Source organism: Anolis carolinensis, chromosome 1, assembly GCF_035594765.1.
Source record: "Anolis carolinensis isolate JA03-04 chromosome 1, rAnoCar3.1.pri, whole genome shotgun sequence".
NCBI lineage: Eukaryota > Metazoa > Chordata > Lepidosauria > Squamata > Dactyloidae > Anolis > Anolis carolinensis.
In genome coordinates this window covers 119,614,686-119,637,217 of record NC_085841.1, presented here as the reverse complement: position 1 = coordinate 119,637,217, position 22,532 = coordinate 119,614,686, and the positions used below count along the sequence as shown (strand labels likewise).

The window sequence follows — 22,532 nt, the reverse complement described above, 5'->3', positions numbered from 1 at the left end:
AGTAACCATTAGAGCATATATATATATATATATATATATATATATATATATATATATATATAATCTTTATACTAGCTCTTATAATTGATTTAATAAAGATGCAGAGTTACCAGAATATTAATCTTTGAAATATTAAAGAGAGTGCAGAATACCTTTAAAAGTTCACCTCAAAGTGCCACTGATTTAATTTTTCACTGATTATGAAAGGATTGCTTACTTACTAAAGCTTCAGTTGAGAAAGCAATTTACCATTGTTGTTATTACACACTCTAAAATAATTTTACAAACGCCAAGCTCACCTTGTGGATTGCTAGTGGAAGATTTTGGTTTGATTTTACGTTTAATTTGTTTATCTTTTTCCACATTTTCTCTTCCAGTATTATTCCTAGTGTTGTGACTATAATTGGTTTGATTAGGGACTGGTAACATATTCTGGTTCTTGGAAATTTTGGTGGAATTTTCTGGTACTGTGGAAGCAAAATTACAACAAAAGTGTATTTGAAATGGATACGTTCATCTTCTTTATGTCTTCCCACACCTTTACAATTTACATAATTAGACCTTAATTTATGAACTAAATCCAATTTTAATTTTAATTCCAAACTGAATAGAATTATTGAAAATAATTGATGTATTTCATGTATACCTTAACAGATAACTCTAGAATAAAATTAGATTTAGCCTTCTGTACTTTACAGAATATTAATGTATATTATCTGGGCTGTTCACAAGGTAAAAGAATATTAAAATACAAGAATAAAACAAGAGAAAGAGAAGAAACTAGTTTGGCAGCACAAATACTCAACATATTAGGTAAAGATTTCCCCTGACATTTAAGTCCAGTCATGTCTGACTCTGGGGGTTGGTGCTCATCTCCATTTCTAAGCCGAAGAGCTGGCGTTGTCCATAGACACCTCCAAGGTCATGTGGCCAGCATGACTGCATGGAGCGCCGTTACCTTCCCACCGGAGTGGTACCTATTGATCTACTCACATTGGCATGTTTTTGAACTGCTAGGTTGGCAGAAGCTGGAGCAAACAGCTGCCGCTCCCGCAGTTTGAATCTGGGACCTTTCGGTCCGCAAGTTCAGCAGCTCAGTGCTTTAACACACTTCACCACCGGGGCTCCTTATGCAACATATTACAGATTAGTTATTAAGAGATCTATTCCTTAAGAGGCCTGAGAGAATGAAAAAGCCTCCTATTGAGGGAGACAGGTAATATCCTAAAATCAGGTTGTCAATACTGAAAAAGAAACACATACTTGAGCAGCCAGTATTTTTAAAATGGGAGCTATCACAGATTTAAAAGCTGAAAAGGGTATCAATGAATTCACCCACCTGGCATCCCTTGTGCAATAATACTACTAGGTTTCACAGTTAAAGGTTTTCCTGCTGAAGAAGTAGATGGCTGCTCATGAACAGCCATTTCTGTTACTGCCCTTGTACTCCTTGTTCGGACCAAAGTCACAGAGTCAACCATTTTCCCATTCATTTGAGCAGCAATGTTTCTCAAGGACGTTCCCCGGGCAGGTGCAGAGGAGGCAGGAGTAGCAGAGGGTTCAGCTTTCAGCTGCGGCTTTATTAGTCGCCGTTTCCTTTCTGGACTACAAACAGATGACAATAACAACTGGGATTACTTTAGAATAAAATGACGGCAGTACCTTCTGATCTTCAATTAAAGCTTTTCATGATTTTAATTTTCTCCATCACCTGGACGTGCAAATGCAATCCATTTCAATCAACTCTCACTCTCAGTGTTTCCTCAGCAATTAAAATGAACTGGTTTTAACCTTTAAAATCTTTGGTTGACTGCCTTCTTTTAGTTTCCCCATGAGTACTGTCAGTGGAAAATCTTCACTAGGGTGCTCCAACAATTTATTTATTGTCAATTTGACATAAAGCTGACAACCTTTCAGAGGTTTGTTGCAGCCTCCTGACTTTGGAATGCTTTCCCTAAATGGCTTATTTATTTATTTATTTATTTATTTTGTGTCAAAAAGCACTGCATTAATAAACAAGTATAAAACTGATAAAATTCAGGGAACACAAGCGGCTAAATAATTTTAGACCAAAAACAGGCAACAGAACCGCATTGTCTGTAGCTTTAAGTTCTTCCGCTGTGCATGAGGCAGGGCATTGTGGGCTAACATACAGATTCTGAGTTGTTTGTTCTGCTCCACAATCACACAAGGTGGAGGATTCTTCTAGATAGTGCCATTTAGCCAGGTTGTCTTTTGATCTCCCAGCACCACTTCTGAGTCTGTTCAGGGACTTCCAAGTTACCCATTCTTGGTTTCCCCTGGAAGAAGACCCTTGGAGTGGGCCATCCAGTTGAAATTTCCTGGCTTAGCTGCCCAGAAAGATACTCTTGCTGTTGCTGGGGAAACATTAAGAGTGGTGGTTCTCATGAAACTTTTTATTGATTTAAATCTACTGGATGGCTTTCACAGTGTTCAACCTTATTTCTCTGACAGTTGGCAGCAACTTCCATTCTCACATCCCGGGGGGGAATGCCACCTAGCTTATAGTCTATCAACACATGTAGGTTTCAGACATCCTGTGATAATTCTACGTATTTCGTTCAGTGCTATATTCACCTGCTACACGTGGGCAGACTTGTGCCAAACATGGCAGGCATACTCAGCAGTTGAGTAAGACAAGGCCAGGGCTGACGTTCTTATTAATTTTGAGTCTGCATCCCATGCACTACCAGTAAGTTTTTGCAGGATGTTACTGTGTGCAGCTACTTTGTGCTTAGTGTTCAGTGTTTTCTAAATGTTGGTGTTCAATCTAAGATGACGCCGAGATATTTAGGATGGGAACAGTGTTTGAGCTCTTGGCCTTCCCAGGTAACTTTCAATTTCCTGTTGACGTCACGGTTACATAGGTGGAAAGCACACACTTGTGTCTTGGCAGGATTAGGCTTCTGGTAGTTATCTTTGTAGTAGCTAGAGAGATTTTTCAGGGCATTACTAAGTTGTTTTTTTGATTGTTTCAAAGTATTTTGCTTGTGTTGTTAGGCCAAGGTCATCAGCATATATAAAGCTCTTTGTGAGTGGTGGCTGTGGCTAATCGTTAGTAAAGATGTTAAACAAGGTCGGTGGAAGAATGTTGGCTTGAGGTAAACCATTCTTTTGAGTCCCACCCATAGGAGAAAAGTGGGACAGAAATGAATGAATAAAAATGTTGCATCTTCTATCTATTTTTTCTGCCTTGAAAGTCCACATAGAAGCTGTGGTTTTCTAGGAGGGTCTGGATAGTTTTTGTAAAATCATAGTCCTGGGTGATAGGCTGCCACAAGGTCCACCAAAACCATAATGCAATCTTTCTCATAGCCTTCCTCAATATACTCAGTGAGATGAAGAATTTGAGCTGTATGGTTTTTCCATGGTCTGAAACCTGCTTGTTGTGCAATAAGCTGGGGTTCAATAACAGATCCTAATCGATTTAATAGCATCCTCTCATATAAATTTCTATAGATGACATAATCGGTAGTTCCTGGCTTTGGGGGCATCTTTACCAGGTTTTCAAATGGCAATGACCTTAGTTTTCCTCCATAGTCTGAGAATTCGTTTGTGTGTCAAGCATTGACTGTAAAATTTCAAAAGCCACTTTTCAGCTTTGGGGCCCAAGTGTTTGATTTGCTCTATCATTAAATCATCTAGGCTAGGTGTTTTACCAGTTTTACATCACTTAATAGCTTCTCTGAGTTCTTTCAGGTTTAGAGGAAATGACAACTGGTGGGTATCAAGTTCTGGCACCCTTTTGATTTTCACTTTTACTCTGCTGCAGTTGGTTTTCCCATTTTGAATTAGCTGGTGTGCCGTCTGGTCTGGTGTTACGTTTGCATGTCCACAATTAACCAGAGGGTCACTATCCAGGCATCTCAGCAATTGCCAGGCTCTTCGGCTAATCTTCAACATAAGATTTTCAAGCAGCTCTATCCAGTTGTCCTTCTTAGCATTAACTATGGCTGTAGATAATTTTTGACCTGCTGCTATAGTCTCATCACTGTATGGATTCTCTTGAAATAGTCTGAGATATTCCTGTATCTGATTTAGCTATTCTTCATTTAGGCCTGGTAGGTAGCTTGTGCGACAGCCTCTAGGGATTGAGAGCCTTGAGGATCTTTTCACAGCTCCTACAAACAGTTCATAGTGAGGTCAACATGACATTAACTTGAAAATCTGACAGGCTAAATTCCTTTTATCACATAAGTCTTTTGATATCCTTTAATGTGTGAACTATCATTAAGTTTTTTTGCCTTAAAAACTGACTTTATTGCTCATCTGGTCATTTTAACAAATGCTTCATGATATTAATATTAAAATTGTTAGTTACCCTGTTGTTAAATTGTTTTTACATAACATTTTAGCAAATTGAATCACCTGATTCATTTTAACAAAATGAATCACCTGACCATATTAACGTGTTGTAACAAAATGGAGAAAGCATCTGTGGTATCTTAAAGACTAACTATGAACATCAGCTCATGCAGCCTTCACTGAATTTTTAAAGTTTTATATCGTCACTTGGTTTATGGTGGATGTGGGGGGAATAAATACTGGAACTAAATGGGTATGAAATGAAGAGGTAGAGTTTTATGAAATGCTAAAACATAGGCAAGGATACATAGGCTTAAAGCTATTATTTGATCTGTACAGGATGTTAACATTTCCAGAGCCCCTATTGCAACTTTTTTGGTAGAATAGAGGGATAAAATGCTCTAGAAATAGTAGAGGGGGGTCAGTGATTCATTCAGATTCTCCCAGAACAGACAAAGCTCTTACCTTTTCCCCACTCTAACCTAAGAAGGGAATAGTCTTTTTATACAAGTTTGGTATAGTATTTTACAGTGACCTGTGGATAAGCTAACCCAGGTTTTTGGGGTCAATAAGATTCCAATAATTGCTTCTCCATTTTTATTCTTTCAGGAGGTGAAAAAATGAAAAAAGAATTGCTAATAAGATAGATATCACGAGAGGTCCATAGATTAGTCTGATTCTTAAATGGGGGTGAGAATTCTTAATAGTAGGAACTTCTGTTGTGGTAGGGCACAAATGAACAGGAAATATTAACAGGTTACCCTCAGATCACTCTTAGAATCAAGATGATAAAACTCTTTCTATACGAAGTACAGGAGCAATAAAAACAGGTATTAAGAACTCTCACAGCAATAAAAACAAGGCAAATATTGGCCCAAATTCAATTGTTATTTCCAATTAGAACAGACCCACTGAATCTATGGGAAGTTAAGTCAACATTTAGGTAAGCTTCACTGATTTAACTGATGTATTCTACCTAAGACTAATTACGGATTTAGGCCACTGCATTTAGAACAAGACTAGCTGTGCCCGGCCACGCGTTGCTGTGGCGAAGTATGGTGGTATGGGAAATAAAGTATTGAGAAATTGGTGGTAGTTAAGATAAAGGGTAAAGGTTTCCCCCTGACATTAAGTCCAGTCGTGTCTGACTCTGGGGGTAGGTGCTCATCTCCATTTCTAAGCCGAAGAGCCGGCGTTGTCCATAGACTCCTCCAAGGTCATGTGGCCGGCATGACTGCATGGTGCGCCGTTACCTTCCCGCCGGAGCAGCACCTATTCATCTACTCTCATTTGCATGTTTTCGAACTTCTGGGTTGGCAGAAGCTGGGGCTTTAGATAATCTGTGGAAGAGGCCTAAGTGAAGCCTAACTCTGCCTGTCCCCTGGGCTGAGTCAGTTGCTAGGAGGCCAAGTGGGTGGAGCTTAGACTTCTAACTGGCGGCAATTGGATAAAAACAATTATTCCTCTCCCTCTAATTAGGACTTTATTTTTCTTTTCTTTTTGTTGTATCAACCTAGAGCCGTGGATGATGGGTTGTGTTGTCAAATTTCGAGGTTGGGGGGCCTGTAGTTTTGTTGTTTTGTCCGCTGCCCTGATGCCATCACTCTTTTATATATATAGATGGTATACCATACCTTGATGCAACACTACTAGAAACAGAACTGCTTCTACTTCTTTTTTTCCTTCTTCTTTTAACTGTGCTTCTTTTATGAAAGCGCAAAGCAGATTTGTAATCTGATAAAATGGAACTAATGTGTTCCTCAAAGAAGGCAGACAGACGCAGGCTCATGCTGTAAATCTATGGAAGATTTTAAACAATCAGTATGACAGTACATTTTGAGGAGTTTATGTTGTCCTATAAAATACTTTTCAATAAACTAAACAGATAAATACATCAACAGCACTCAATCTGTATTGCTGGCATGGTACTTGTGAATCCAAGATCTCCACCTGCTCCCATCCTGAAAACATGGGAGGCCTCCGGACATTTTCCAAGTTTTACAAGTTGCATGGGGAAGAAAGCAAGATCCAAGCTGATTAGTGATAACAGAAGAACAATTATGCCCTATCTCCTTACTATGGTGGCTGTATCTGAATGTGCAAGAGCGATGACTAGAGACATAAGGCTTTAGTCCTATAAGGAATCTCCACAAATGTTTATGGAGCAAATGTAGCACCCTAGAGGATTATGAAAATATGCAGGGGTTCAGTTTCAGATGTCCTTTAACTGCAATATTTAAACCATTGTCATCATCTTAGTAACAGAGACTCGGTGAAAGACAGCTAGATAGATAAAGGTTAAAATTGATTCCAGTATATCAGCTATTTCATTCATTTGGCCATAGCATAATTCTAATGTTATGTTTTGAAACATGCTTTCAGATGCTTATTCATTTAACATTGAACCACAAAAGAGTTATGAACTGCTCAAATCAAATCCTGCAGTGACTCTGATAATAAAAGAGATCTTTCATTTATCAAATGCTTTTAGATTCCTTTAATTTATAACATATGGTATTTTCAGGTAAATTTAACTAAACAAAATCTTTCTAAGGCTTTAGAATCTCAGAAGTGCATTGGTGTCTGTATTAGTAGCAGTTGCACACTATGAATAAGCACGGCAATTAAAAAATCAAGCCAATATGTACAAATTATGAAGACTTACTCTTGATCTTTTGCATGGTGTATAAACTTTCGAGTTGCTGAAAATTAGTCTCACATCTTTACACAACTCCATTGGAGATTCATAATTCCCTGCTTCTAGTGTTTCTCGAACTGTAGCAAAATCCATTGGTGTGTCAATGATGTCTCTGTAATCCTTTTTTTTAAAAAAATCAACAATTTTAATTTGTTCATTTTAAAGAAGGAAGATTAAATTATAATTTTATGAACAATAATTCTAGATAAGCTTTTAATAAAATGACAACTTGTAATTCAAATATACGTTAAAGCCCAGGAGCATATCTTCTTCTAGGAAAATGTCAAACAATGTACAAGATATCATGCTTTGCATTAAGGAATCCCAACACAAACATATGATAGTACAAGGAAATTTGCTTAAAACCAAATTTTGTTCATTTATTTTAAAGCCATTGTTCTGCTTCAGTTTATTAAAGTGAACGCTTCAACTGAAATGTAAAATTTTCAAATACTCACTGGATATTCAAGAAGATCCACTGGTTGACGAAATGGTTCAGAATCTTCACATTGAAAAATCAGATTCAACAATTCCTGACACTGCCATTTCCAGGCCTGAATATCATAGGATTGTGCTCTGTTACGCAGCCTCCGCTTTGGCTGATGATCCTGGAATAGCAATATTGATTATGCTATATTTTAAAAAGTAGCCACTGAGACAAAATAAAGAAAAACCTTTTGGGATTAACTTTTAGTATCTTTACTCAATCTAACTCCTCCAAATGTTTCAGCCTTCATTTCTTTTCATCACTTGTTGAACCATCTGTTTCTGTAATTTCACTGCAGTGGTTCTGATATTCGTTTTAGACCACACATTACTTTTTTTGTATAAAACTATATTTTTGGCAGGGCAATTTTATTTTTGTACAATGCCACATAGTGTAATAATGCTATAAAACAGATGATGAAGATGCTATCACTCTCATAGTCATCATTAAATTTTATCTTTGCTAGCCATCTTGCACTGTGCACTGGAGACACATTTTTGTGTTTGTGTGGGATCTATTTGACAGTTTTAGCCCAGAACACTAAAGTAAACATATATGTTTTGATGACATCTGCCAATGGCAGATTTTTTGTTTCCATCTGCAAAACTGGGACAGCAACAAATATTAATGCTAATGTTAACAGTTGCTAAAGCAAACAGCAATCTTACTGAAAACAACAGTACATTTAATCTAAGTAATCTCAAAAAGATTGCTTGTTTACATCCATCTTCACATGTAATCAAAAGCAGAAATCAGACATGTAAAACAAACTTACCTTCCTCTTTCTAGTGGAAGTGCCTGGCATGTTAATGTCTTTCTCTTCTTCCTTTGAGCAATAAAATATTAATTATATGGTGTAAATAAACTAAACATTTGAAAAATACTTAAATAAATCTCAAAATTGTTTATTTAATCATAGCTCCTTCCCATGTCCAATGAGATGAAGGAAGGAAACCTGGGGCCCTGGGATCATAAACAAAACAAAACACATCCTTAAAAAGATGTGAAAGAAGAATCATGCCTTTGTAAGTCTCCAGGGGGCATGATTATTCTCCAAACACAACATGTTACTTTAATTACTAAACTAATTTTTTAGAAACCACAACTTAATTGGACAGTTTCCAGTTGGGTGGGCTGGTGACTTAAAATGGCTCATTTAACATTTTGCACTTGGTCTAAAAGGTAAAGGTTTCCCCTGATATTAAGTCCAGTCATGTCTGACTCTGGGGGTTGGTGCTCATCTCCATTTCTAAGCCGAAGAGCTGGCGTTGTCCGTAGACATCTCCAAGGTCATGTGGCCAGCATGACTGCATGGAGCGCCGTTACCTTCCCGCCGGAGCAGTACCTATTGATCTACTCACATTGGCATGTTTTTGAAATGCTAGGTTGGCAGAAGCTGGAGCTAACAGCGGCCACTCCCACCGCTCCCGGGGTTTGAACCTGGGACCTTTCGGTCTGCAAGTTCAGCAGCTCAGTGCTTTATCACACTTCGCCACCGAGGCTTCTGTCGCACTTGGTCTAGCCAACATTTTTTCCCTCCCTTGCTGGATCCAACACTTCACTTGCCTATCTGTAGAATGTATTATGCAATATTAATGCCCGTTTGCAGATTAAAAGTCACTTTATTGTTTTAGTAATCTTACTTTATATATATAGAAAATGCATTCTATATACAATAATTTGGTTTGGCAGAAAGTTCTCTTGTTTGATGTATTAAAAGTGCACTATTTCTGAATATAACACTTGGATTATAATAAATCTTTCTAGGTTTGTCAGTTTGAGAAGTAAAAAAGTATAAAATAAAAATGGAAGAATCTGCTACATTAGTGAAACAAAGAAAATATTTTGTTTCCATTAGATCTCTAGAACAGAGGTCCTCAAACTAAAGCCTGCAGGCCAGATGTGGTCCTCCGGGGTAATTTATACCCCTCCTAAATTTTAGACTTAGGGTTGCCCTCAGTCTGAAATGACTTGAAGGCACACAACAACAACCCTAATTAACTTGCCTCTTTCATCAGCAAAAAGCACATCCAGACTTCCCACTGAAATACTAGTCAGTTTATGTTGGTTAAAATTGTTTTTCATTTTAAATATTGTATTGTTCTTTGTGGTTTTTGGCACTACAAATAAAATGTGTGCAGTGTGCATAGGAATTTTTTCAAAGTATTGTCCAGCCTCCCAATAGTCTAAGAGACGGTGAACCAGCTCTGCTTTAAAAATTTGATACCCCTTCTTGAGAGTATCAAACAGTCATAATACATATATTCCCATAAAAATAACCAGGAAAATGAAACCAAGACAAAGAACTGTAATGCTCTAATACTGTACACACCATTACAGAAAAGTCTTCCTTGTACATATTTAACAAATTTCAAGGAAAAAAACTTCAGAAAAAAACAACAATTTTTCCAAATTGTTGATTTTTTTTCTCTGGGCCATAACATCTCTGGTAATCTCTGGTATTGAACTGTCACATAACCACATCAACAGATATAAATAACTTCTTGGAATTCTGGAGGAAGGGGAGAGTAGTTTTAGATGGCTTTTCATGGAATCTGGAGCCATTCTCAAGTATCAACTGTTATTTCTAGGGTGAGTCATTAATGCTACATATTTTTCAATTGTATCTATACCAGATCCATGAAAGAGCTACATGAAGTAATATTTGGTAGTGCATGAGATACAAAAATATTTTATATTTTTTATAATATTCAGAAAACATATGCCTCCTTAACCCCAAATTATGACATACTAAGTCACACTTACCTCCTCCGAATCAGACAAGACTTTTTTCTTCATTGCATTATAAAGTGGGATTATGTCATAGCAAGTCTGATCTCTGTTCAACGCAAAAACTGTATTAGTGTTTGCAAAATTTCAAAAATTAAAATTAAAATTGTCTATCTCAATAAACAATGTCAACAAAAGTTTATTCTCTAAACAGGGGAAATACTTCTAGTACAGTATAAAATATTTACCAAAAAAAAATGGTCCCCTTTGTATCCTTCTATCACTTAATCTACAGTGGCCAGAAAAGCTGGACCTTATAATCGAACCATTGCTTTCAAAAAAGCATTATTGGTACATTCCTTAACATTGAAAACTTTTCCCCATCATGTTCCTATCCTTATCCCTATCACTCGGTAAGAGGAGATTGACACCAAATCATAGCAGATTGCACCACCATGTTATCCAAAGAATAAATTCTTTGTTAAAATATTTATAATAGGAGCAAGCAAAGTGCAGTTCATAGGCTGAATGCAGCGCCTAGGAGTTAAGAAATGCCACAAAATGCCCTCTAGAGCATTTGGAGGAGATTCTATCCTGTCTGAGAGTCCCTTAACCCATCCCACTTTTGCAATTAGTTTCCAATTTTTTTTGTTTCAAAATCCTTCTAGGAGGCCAAGGAAGCGCCAAAAGCATGTCCCTCAAAGGATCTGCAAAGTGTGATCCTCCGAGGATTCCTGGAGAGCTAACGAGGGTCCCAAGTCCCACTTTTTCCTGTCTCTGATTTCCAGTAACATAATAAGGCCCTCTAGGATGAGAATCAGAACAAGGACAGAGAGAAAAACAGGCTTCCTGACCAACTCTCCTGGGAGAAACTTTCAAACAACTTCTACTGAAGGAAAGTATGACTATACAGTACTATTTAGTTTTTTTTCAATGTTTGTATTTATTTTAAACTATGAGTAGTGTGGTTGTTAGCCACATGGTGAGAAAGGTGGCGTATAAATGAAGTAAATAAATAACTTGTAATACTGTTTTATTCTTAACCCATGCTAAGCGATCAACACTTTTTCTTATGTCACATTCATTGCAAATCTCTATACAGAAGCTTACTTCATGAACTGCAGAAGGAGGTCTGTGACAAACTTCGCTGATTTGACAATGGGACTTCCTGGTTCATTGAAGGTCCGAGTATTGTATTCTATATACCGAACTTCCCACATGAGTGAAGAAAGACGCCTTTCAAAAATTGGGAAAAACACAAAAAGAAATTGTGAAAAAATACATCTGTAATTTTTTAAACTAACATGTAAAAGATTTTATGAACTAATTACAACAAGGGGGAGTGGCTATCAGTGCTTAATTTGAAACTCACATAAAATTTAACAGAAAATATTTTAATTCAGAAGTATAATTAAATAGTAGGACTTTCTATTTTTATTTCATGTCAAAAGCATTGCATAATAAATAAGTTTAAAAGCGATAAGATAAAGGAATCACAAACAGCTAAATGGTTTTAGACCAAAAGTGGGCAACAGGAGTTGCATTGTCTGTAGCTTTAAACAACTCCTCCTCTGTGCATGAGGCAGGGCGTTGTGGGCAAGCATACATATGAGGAGTTCTGCTCCACAGTCACACAAGGTGGAGGATTCCTCCAGGTAGTGCCATCTTGCCAGGTTGTCTTTTGATCTGCCCACTCTGCTTCTCAGTCGATTTAGGGACTTCCAAGTTGCCCATTCTTGGTTTGCCCCTGGGGGCAGACCCTCATGGGCGGCCATCCAGTTGGGATTGCCTGGTTTAGCTGCCCACAGGGACACCCTTGCTGTTGCTGGTGGAACCGTCAAGAGGAGTCGTGGTTCTCATGAAGCTCCTCCTTGACCTGAGTCTACTGGGAGAAGGCTGATAGTCATGCAGTGGGTGGCTTTCACACTGTTAGATCTTATTTCTCTCACCATTAGCAGCAACTTCCCGTCGCACATCGGGGGGGGGGGGGGTCAATGCCAGCTAGCTTATAGAGTGTAGGTTTAAGGCATCCTGTGATTATTGTACATGTTTTGTTCAGTGCTATGTCCACCTGCTTTGCATGGACAGACTTGTGCCAGACAGGACAGGCGTATTCAGCAGTTGAGAAAGACAAGGCCAGGGCTGATGTTCTTATTAATTGTGGGTCTGCACCCCATGCACTGCCAGTCAGTTTCTGCAGGATATTACTGCGTGCAGCTACTTTGTGCTTGGTGTTCATGCAGTGTTTCCTTTATGTTAGTGTTCAATCTAAGGTGACAAAGGTATTTAGGATGGAAATAGTGTTCGAGCTCTTGGCCTTCCCAGGTAACTTTCAATTTCCTGTTGACTTCACGGTTACGTAGGTGGAAAGCACACACTTGTGTCTTGGCAGGGTTAGGCTTCAGGTGGTTCTCTTTGTAGTAGCTGGAGAGATCTTTAAAGGCATTAGTAAGTTGGCTTTCAACTGTTTCAAAATCTTTTGATTGTGTTGTTAGGCCAAGGTCATTAGCATATATAAAGCTCTTTGTGAGTGGTGGTAGTGGCTGATTGTTCCTGAAGATGTTAAACAAGGTCGGTGCAAGAACGCTGCCTTGGGGTAAACCATTCTTTTGCCTCCTCCATCTACTTTTCCTGCCCTGAAACTCCACATAGAAGCTGCGGTTTTCTAAGAGGGTCTGGACAGTTTTTGTAAAGTCAAAGTCCGAAGTGATATGGTAGACTTTATGCAGCATTTTTCTATGTTGCACCGTGTCATAGGCTGCCGTAAGGTCCACAAAAACTGTTCCCGTAATGCAGCCTTTCTCATAGCCTTCCTCGATATGCTCAGTCAGATGAAGAATTTGCCCTGTACAGTTTGTTTTTCCCTGGTCTGAAACCTGCTTGTTGTGCAGTAAGCTTAGGTTCGATGACAGGTCCTAATCGATTTAATAGCATCCTCTCATATACTTTATATAGATGACATAAGAGGGAGATTGGTCGGTAGTTCCTGGCATTGGAGGCATCTTTACCATGTTTTAAAATGGCAATGATCTTAGTTTTCCTCCATACTTTGGGAATCTGTTTGTGTGCCAAGCATTGATTGTAGAATTTCAAAAGCCAGTTTTCAACTTTGGGCCCCAAATGTTTGATTTGCTCCATCATTAAGTCAACTAGGCCAGGTGCTTTACCAGTTTTACATTGCTTGATGGCTTCTCTGAGTTCTTTCAGGTTTAGAGGAGATGACAACTGGTGGGTTTCAAGTTCTGGCACCCTGTTGATTTTCATCTTTATTCTACTGTGGTTGGTTTTTCCATTCTGAATTAGCTGGTGAGCTATCTGGCCTGGTGTCACGTTTGCATGTCCATAGTTGACCAGAGGGTCACTATCCAGGCGTCTCAGCAATTGCCAGGCTATTCGGCTACTCTTGGACATATCAAGGTTCTCAAGCAGCTTTATCCAGTGGTCTTTCTTTAGCTATGACTGTAGATACAGTAGAGTCTCACTTATCCAACACTCGCTTATCCAACGTTCTGGATTATCCAACGCATTTTTGTAGTCAATGTTTTCAATACATCGTGATATTTTGGTGCTAAATTCATAAATACAGTAATTACAACATAACATTGCTGCGTATTGGACTACTTTTTCTGTCAAATTTGTTGTATAACATGATGTTTTGGTGCTTAATTTGTAAAATCATAACCTAATTTGATGTTTAATAGGCTTTTCCTTAATGCCTCCTTATTATCCAACATATTCGCTTATCCAACATTCTGCCGGCCCGTTTATGTTGGATAAGTGAGACTCTGTAGTTTTTGGCCTGCTGCTATAGTCTCATCACTGTATGGATTCTCTTGAAATAGTCTGAGATATTCCTGTAGCTGATTTAGCGATTCTGCATTTAGGCCTGGTAGGTAGCTTGTGCAACAGCCTCTAGGGATTGAGAGCCTTGAGGATCTTTTCACAGCTTCTGCAAACAGATCGTACCCGTCTATAGAAGGTTCTATATCAGAAATAGCTGCTTCCAAGGCCTCTGTAAACTTTGTCCAGTTAGCTTTATTGAAGTTATATCTTCTGCAGAATGGGACACTTTTTGGTCTTTTTTTTTTACAACAACAACAGTTTATTGATTAGTCAGTTGGCCTTATCAAGGACAGACAATACAAAAACAACATGCAAGATACATCTAGTTCACTTAAAATAAAATAAAATAATAATTTTTTTAACAGTAGGAGGTTATGACTAGTTATACAGGGTGTTCATAAAATCTCTTTACCATTTAAAAATTACTACAAAAGCAACTGATGAGATATCTTAATTTTTTCTATGTGCTGGGTGCTTATCAAAGTTTTTAATCACATTGCATTTGTGTATTTCAGGTACCCTGCTGATGAAAGAGGTACTGTAAAATGAAATGAACCCCTAAAAATGGCACAATGTGTTTTCTTCAGATATCCTGGTACTAAAGCATGCATGGTCTGAACAGTTATCATAATTACTTTCAATTATCCCTGGAAACACATCACAAATTAGGTACAGCTATCTCAACATGGAGTTACACTCTCCTTGTACATGGTTTGTGTTAACAAGGCTGCTACATACAGAAAAAATGAAGTTTCTGATCACACTTCAAACATAGCCTTATGTAATACTACAGTACTCTAGATGTGATCACACAAAAAAGATAGATGTCATAGAAGTCAAAAGTGCATTTCAAGTAATTTCACAAGGAACAAACCTGTAAAATCTATTTTCCAGTCTTTGTTTAATTGTGCTGAGATCAGTAGGATATGCAACAACAGTACAGTACATTGGATAAGCTAGGAAATCCACAGGAGCCACAAAAGCAGATGCAATATCTAAATATGAAAACAACAAAGATATAATAACTGAATCACAGGATAGCATTTTTTAAGTTGTAAAGGTATTTTAAAGAAGAGCCTGAATAGCTAAAGATGGATATTATTGTTATAAATGTCTTTAAAAATGCTAAGGAATGTTGCTTGATCGCGTATTTGTATTTAAAAACTAATAAAAATATTCTCCAAAGTTGATGACATTGGTATTTTCATCCTTAGAATGCTTATGATCTTTTATTAAGACAGATTAAAACCAAACCTACATACAAACAAAGAAAAAATAAAACATCAACAACAAAAAAGATTAAATACTTTTTATAGACTACATCCTAAACATCAAAAAACAGTAATTACAAGCTACAGACAATATATGTTATCTAATCTAAGGGCTTTACATTCTCTGTCTGGTGATTATACTCTCAGTTTTCTACACTCATTGAGTGAAAATCCTTAAAATGTTTGATAAGTATAAATGTAACTAATCCCAATAAGAAGAACACCAAAAAGAACATCATTAAGATATAAACAAAAGGAACATTTAGAGAGCATCAATATATGTCACTGTATTCATTCACAGTAAAATACCTAGAGTCATCAGTTGATTTATCCCTGAAATTATTCTTTCACATTCATCATCGCGACTCCGGGAGCCCCATTCTCCATCCAGAGGCTTATATATCAGTGATTTGCTCTCAGCACTAGTTAAAGGAACACTAGTTCCAAGCTCCTCTGGAAAGACAGCTGAAAGTAAGAACAAAATGAATGTAACAGTAATGATACAGTAATCCTTGCAAGCAAAAGAGCTACATATCAATTAAGTAAACAATGATATGAATAATCCATGGCCCACTGCGATTTCAGAGAAGCAGTTGATTGATATTATAAATATAACATTAGACATGTGGGAACATACACATTACTCAGCATTTCCCATTAATTAATACATTTAATACAATTAAATAATCCTTAAAGTAAATACCATGTTATAAATGATGTTAATTTGGTTAATTTGTCCCTATTAATTAGGCATCTGGTATTCTTTCATGAATAAATTTTGACATAAGCTTGCAAAGACTGCTGTCCAGTTCATCAAATCCAGCCGAAACAAACTAACATCGCACCCCCTTGAAATCAATCCTTGTCTTAAGTCAAACTAGGAAAGGTAATTATGAAACAAAATTATGTATCCTCGCAAGTTATGACTGAATGAAAGACTACATAATATTACTTTACATCTTAGAACAGTTAATTTTTTTCAGCATTATATATCATACAGGTAAATTAAAATATTCATTTTCACATCATGCAAGCACAATGATGACTAATCTTAAATAACTGTCTAGAATCCTGCACTACGGTGCCAAAATTTCTAAGGAGGGCTTAAGAGTACCATATTTCATTGCATAAAGTTCGCATTTTAATGCATTTATTTTTTTCAAAAAAGGAGATGCGAAGAAAAAGATGTGCCTTTGATCCTCTGGTTTCTATGTGAGTGTTTGTTGTTGTTAATTTTTTTTTAAACTGCCTTACCTCAGAGACATGGACAGGAGGCAGAGGGAAGATCCTTTTTAAACTTCCTTGCCTTGGAAAAAGGAGGAGGGAAGATCCAAGCCCCAAACAGTTCAGTTTCTGGTTTTTTTTAAACTGCCATGCCTCAGAGGAGGGGGGCACGATTGGAGCCCCAAACCACATACATGTGATGATTACAGGATGAAAGGCTGGAAGCCAATTTTTGGAGCCAAAAAAGAGAGTGCAACCATTATGGGGTGACAACTCTTATGCGGTGAACTACAGTGCTCTCATTATTCATCTTAATACTTGTTTTTCAAGCATAGAATTAGAGAGGAAGGAGAAAGCACAAAGTGGAAAAGAAGAATATAATTCTCTGCCAACATTAGAACAGAATTCCCTGGTAATTAATGATTTCCACACTTATGGTTGAAACTTTTTAATATATAAACAGAGACTGCTTCATGTGGCAAAGTGTCTAAATTTCTTTTGCCACATTCACAAAGTGGCAATCCTCATTCTAATTTTAGAGCTGCAGATATAGGTGAAGATCGTCCTGCCCATTCCCCAGCACTAGAGCTGGGAAAGAAGGCATAATATTCTTTGATTGCTCTGTTATTAAGGTTGACATTGTTTCTTATTACTTTTCCTACATAAAGGGAAAAGCTGGTAAACAGAAATAATCAAGCTTAGATGCTGGTGGCCGCAATTTCTAACTTTGCTCGCAAGGTCAGCCAAAAACTGGATGCCTATTGATGGGTGTGGCTCATCATACTATTTAGATAATATGCAAACCGCAAAGAATCTGATTTTATTAGATACATGGGAGATTTAAGTCTGCCAAATGAGTTGCCATTTACCATCTATTTCATTTGGTCTTACTCTAGCTGGGACTTCCAAGAAAATGTAGGGCTTCATGCAATAAATAAATAGACCAAATATAGCAATTATTAAGATCTGATGACCTTGAAAATTAAAGTTTGTTTCTGTGCTGGAAAAAAGAACCCTTCTGTTTAGAAATTCTGAACAAATAACAGTCCATTTCACAGTTTTGTTAATGTATTAAAATAGGGTTTTCCCTTTCTTTACATCAAAATTAGCTTAACGTCTTTACAGTTGATCACATACGTACATAGTAAGTTCTGTCTCCTTTCTGTACTTCTAGGGGAAAGTAGACACATACCATTGTTTGGTATAGGCTCCATATCCCAAGGACTCATTTTCTCAGTGTCTCCATTGTCCCAACTTCAAGAAAAAAATAAAAGATCAGACAATCATTTAAGTTGTGTCGTCGAAGGCTTTCATGGCCGGGATCACAGGGTTGTTGTATGTCTTTCGGGCTGTGTGGCCATGTTCCAGAAGCATTCTCTCCTGACGTTTCGCCCACATCTATGGCAGGCATCCTCAGAGGTTGTGAGGTATGGAGAAAACTAAGCAAAGAGGTTAATATATATCTGTGGAAAGTCTAGGGTGAGAGAGGTCAGTATGAATGTAGTGTAGTTAATCACTTAAATTAGCATTGCCTCACCACTAGCTACTTTCAGTGGGACACTGGATTCTATGAACAGAAGGATGGAGTGGCCATGGGGAGCCCTCTCAGCCCAGTAGTAGCAAATTTCTATATGGAATACTTTGAAAAACAGGCCCTAGAAACAGCACCAAAAAAGCCAACTGTTTGGTTCAGATACGTAGATGACACCTTCACAATTTGGAGCCATGGAGAGGAAGAACTCAGCAAGTTCCTGGACCATCTTAACAGCATCCACCCAAACATCCAATTCACCATGGAAAAAGAAAAGGAAGGAAAACTGCCATTTCTAGATGTTCTGGTCATCCGCAAACCCAATCAACAATTGGGCCACACAGTTTACAGAAAACCTACACACACAGATAGATACCTTCATAAAAACTCCAACCATCACCCAAGTCAAAAAAGGAGCACAATCAAAGCCCTGACAGACCGTGCACAAAGAATCTGCGAACCTCACCTCCTCCAAGGTGAACTCAACCACCTAAACTGGGCTCTACAGGCCAATGGATACTCCACCACAGACATCAGAAGAGCTGCAAGGCCAAGAACAAGCCATGAGAATCAAGACAAAGATCCACCCAGAGGAAAGGTGTCCTTACCATACATCAAGGGGACTACTGACCGCATAGGGAAGCTGATGAAGAAGCACAACCTACAAACTATCTACAGACCCACGAAGAAAATCCAACAAATGCTACGGTCAGCGAAGGACAAGAGGGATCCTCTCTCTTCTGCAGGAGTCTACCGGATACCATGCAGCTGTGGACAAGTCTACATAGGGACCACCAAACGCAGCGCCCAAACAAGAGTCAAAGAACATGAAAGGCACTGCAGACTAATTCAACCAGAGAAATCAGCCATAGCAGAGCATTTGATGAACCAGCCTGGACACAGAATACTATTTGAGAACACAAAAATGCTGGACCATTCTAACAACTATCATGTCAGACTACACAGAGAAGCCATTGAAATCCACAAGCATGTGGACAACTTCAACAGAAAGGAAGAAACCATGAAAATGAACAAAATCTGGCTACCAGTATTACAAAACTCAAAAATCAGAACAGTAAATAAAAAGCAATACTCTGAAAACAGAGGGTTTCCAGACATGAATCAACCAAGGGCAGTTAACGACTCTAAACAAAGGATGCCCCAGAGGCAGGAAGAAGACAGCAGATAAGCTTTTCAATGCTAATTTAAGTGATTAACTACACTACATTCATACTGACCTCTCTCACCCTAGACTTTCCACAGATATATATTAACCTCTTTGCTTAGTTTTCTCCATACCTCACAACCTCTGAGGATGCCTGCCATAGATGTGGGCGAAACGTCAGGAGAGAATGCTTCTGGAACATGGCCACACAGCCCGAAAGACATACAACAACCCCAATCATTTAAGTTATTAGTGAAATTACTTACTTACACATTTTAAAGCAGATGAAGAAGCATAATTTAGCAGTTAATGGTTAAAACACATGATATAAAAGAGGAAAAGTAAACATTATATATAAACAAAGTTACTAACCAGACATTGTAGCACTGAAACAAGCTGTCAGGATAATCTGGCTGAAGGGGCTCTTGACTTTCTATTGTCCCAAACCACCAGGCATCATCAATTACAGATCTAAATCTATCACCTGGACAAGAACACCACAGTAACTTGTTAATCTGTTTTTCATAAATGTTACCAGCATTTTTAGATTCAACTACTGCCAACTACACAACAAACAAAATGCATATCAAGGAAACTTTCCATTAGCTAATGATATCAAATAGGTTAATTTGGCCAAAGAAGGCGAAGAACTACTTCCACATAAAGTTATATGCTAAAGGTGGGCTCATCTTCAAGTTGAGACCTATTAGGACATAAGCAGTCTATTTTCAGATATTAAAAGTGGTATGTACAATATATGATATCTCCGTACTTAACTGTAATATTTTTAGTCTTCCATAGTAGTATGGTATTTTATGGTGGTATGGTATTCTCAAAATATAACATTCACACAGGTAAGTGAACACTGCCACAAATATTTCTAAATGCAGCAGAGACACTATCCCTCACAGATGGAAACTGTCTTGAGGTGATAAATTGGACTCTATATTAGATGTGAAATAGAGGGTTGGCACTACAAGACATGAATCCTATATCCAGAACTTGGTGAAATGGTTATCTAATCCAAGGGTTTTTAGATTTGATACAGTTTAATTCTTCCATATTTACCTCCCTCTTTCCTTAAATTGAACAGTATGGACAACACCAAAGATACATTCAATACACATTCTAAAGACATTGACAAAATCTTCAAGTCTCACAATTCAATTTGCAATAAAATGAAAAAAAAACACAATTTATTCATAATATACCCCTAAAAATATTTAAATTGTATTACGATGGAAAATTTTATTTTTGTATAAACTAAAAGAAAAAAGAAAACCCACTGAAGTAAATAAGCATTAAAAGTCACAAAATAGAGTGGAAGAAATGTTAAAGCTACATGGACAGAATGGATAGGAAATGGGTCAGTAGCTGACTAACCATCTGTTTATCAATCATGATTTAGTTACTTTTCAACTTCAAGGTTTGTTATTTATCAATGTATTAAATTAACTAAAGATTTTCACATATACATTTTCTGAATATAGAAAAAGAGGCTATATTGTTTTCAAAATCACCAGACCATTGCTTTTTACAAAAATCAACCATTCGAATTTTGTACTTTACATTAACTTTATAAATGTCGTTACTAATACAGTGACAGGTAGATAAAATGAATGTATCCTTTGAAATATGCCAATAATCCAATCAAACAGAACTTTGACCCCAATCACCAATATATGATTGTATCCGAAGACACCCACCTATGTTCCATCGTCTGTGTTTTGCATCATCAAATTGCTGCCTTAACACCAGGAAATCGATAACATCTGGCATATCATGATACCTACGTACAACCAATATGATATGGTATGAGAGCTCTGCTTACCACTTTATAGCCAATTATATTTGAATACATGAATGCCAAGAAAGAATTTAGCACACATAATGGATTAATTCAGGCGATAAGCATATGAATGCTAGAAGAGAAAACCAATAAAAAACAAGAGGAAACGATAATGGGTAGGTGGGTGGGGGGGTCATTGTACGTAACCCTTTGCCATTCCCTACAACAATCTACCTTTGCCTCCACCTAAGGAAAAAAGAGCAATTATAGAAAGGTGCACCATTTTCTCTCAGATATATGCCCCATGCATTCCTTAAGTTTATTAGTGAAAATGTGGGTCACCAAACATGCTGTTCATCAGGTTGTTCTCAAAACAGTTAAAAACTTAAAAATGCCACGCTAACAACGGAATTTTTCTTTCATCTTCTTTCTGCTACAGTGTCTTCCCAATCTGCTCCAAATGGTATCCAGGAAGTATACAGTGTGTTTCAAAATGATTGACCCAAATTCAAGACAGTATGTTTCACAATGGCAACAAGTTACAACTACAAACAAAATTACAAACAGCTTAATGACTTATCAAGTTATAACAAGTTAGCAAGATTTAACTAACCATTTTGAGCCAGAAACAAATCTGTAAAAACAACCTTGCAAATAAAGGATATCTCATTAAAGTACCCATATTGTGAATGAGGCCAGCCAGGAGCTGCTTGTGCACTGGGAAAGGCATCTATCTAATATAACAATTTTAAAAAACTTTATTTGTAGACTGCCCTATCTCCCCGAAGGTACTCAGCAACAATCATTTGAAATTCTATATCCCACTCTTTCCAGTGGCAAGAGTTTCATTCATGGGCAGTTCCTGATCGGGTCCATCTTTTTGAAACACCCTGTATTTGGTAGAGACATCATTCTACTGATGGATAAATACTATTGGGTACAACTTAATACATTTTGTTACAGCTTTTTAAAAGAACAAATAAATAACAATGCAGTCTTTGGTTATAGCACCAACTGCTCCAGAGAGAAGAGCAGCAACTTATTTTCCAGAAGTTCAAAGGTAAAAGCTACTTTTGAAAGCTACTTTTAAACCAGGCTCATCTTACAAGCATGTTTTATTTTTCTACAGCAAATGTGCTATGAAAGAACAAACACAGTGTATTATAACTAAACAGCACAATAGCTATTACTTGAACTTTTGTTTTCCTTACTTCATTGTAAAAGATCCTCCAGTTAGTTTACCAGTATCTGGGTCAAGAAAAGCCAGTTTAAGGCAACAAAGTGTAGGCAACCCAACTTCATATTTTATTCCAACTATTTTCATCAGCTCTTGTTCCTAACAAAACAAAACAAAATACATATTCAAAAAATGTATCCTGCTTTTCAGGTGGCTATTCTCATTTTTTGAGTTCAGGTGGATTTGCTCTGTAATTTTTTTTTTGCAATTTTAATACAATCTGTTTCACAA

The 22,532-nt window shown here is 37.4% G+C and overlaps 1 protein-coding gene across 3 annotated transcripts in view; it reads right to left on the bottom strand.

Annotated features, from left to right (window-relative positions):
* phip (pleckstrin homology domain interacting protein) overlaps window positions 1–22,532 on the bottom strand; it is a 90,336-nt gene that overhangs the window by 7,409 nt on the left and 60,395 nt on the right. For 2 of the 3 annotated variants that reach the window (XM_008121974.3, XM_008121977.3), the window contains exons 26-39: window positions 22,276–22,400; window positions 20,982–21,064; window positions 19,648–19,759; window positions 17,721–17,833; window positions 15,665–15,820; window positions 14,959–15,079; window positions 11,352–11,477; window positions 10,278–10,350; window positions 8,287–8,337; window positions 7,483–7,632; window positions 6,992–7,144; window positions 5,961–6,124; window positions 1,340–1,605; window positions 300–467 (exon numbers count right to left, since the gene is read on the bottom strand). In XM_008121974.3, the coding sequence (XP_008120181.1) occupies window positions 300–467; window positions 1,340–1,605; window positions 5,961–6,124; window positions 6,992–7,144; window positions 7,483–7,632; window positions 8,287–8,337; window positions 10,278–10,350; window positions 11,352–11,477; window positions 14,959–15,079; window positions 15,665–15,820; window positions 17,721–17,833; window positions 19,648–19,759; window positions 20,982–21,064; window positions 22,276–22,400 (1,861 nt within the window). The remainder of the gene's footprint in view (window positions 1–299; window positions 468–1,339; window positions 1,606–5,960; window positions 6,125–6,991; window positions 7,145–7,482; window positions 7,633–8,286; window positions 8,338–10,277; window positions 10,351–11,351; window positions 11,478–14,958; window positions 15,080–15,664; window positions 15,821–17,720; window positions 17,834–19,647; window positions 19,760–20,981; window positions 21,065–22,275; window positions 22,401–22,532) is intronic. The other variant, XM_008121982.3, reaches the window with a different exon arrangement.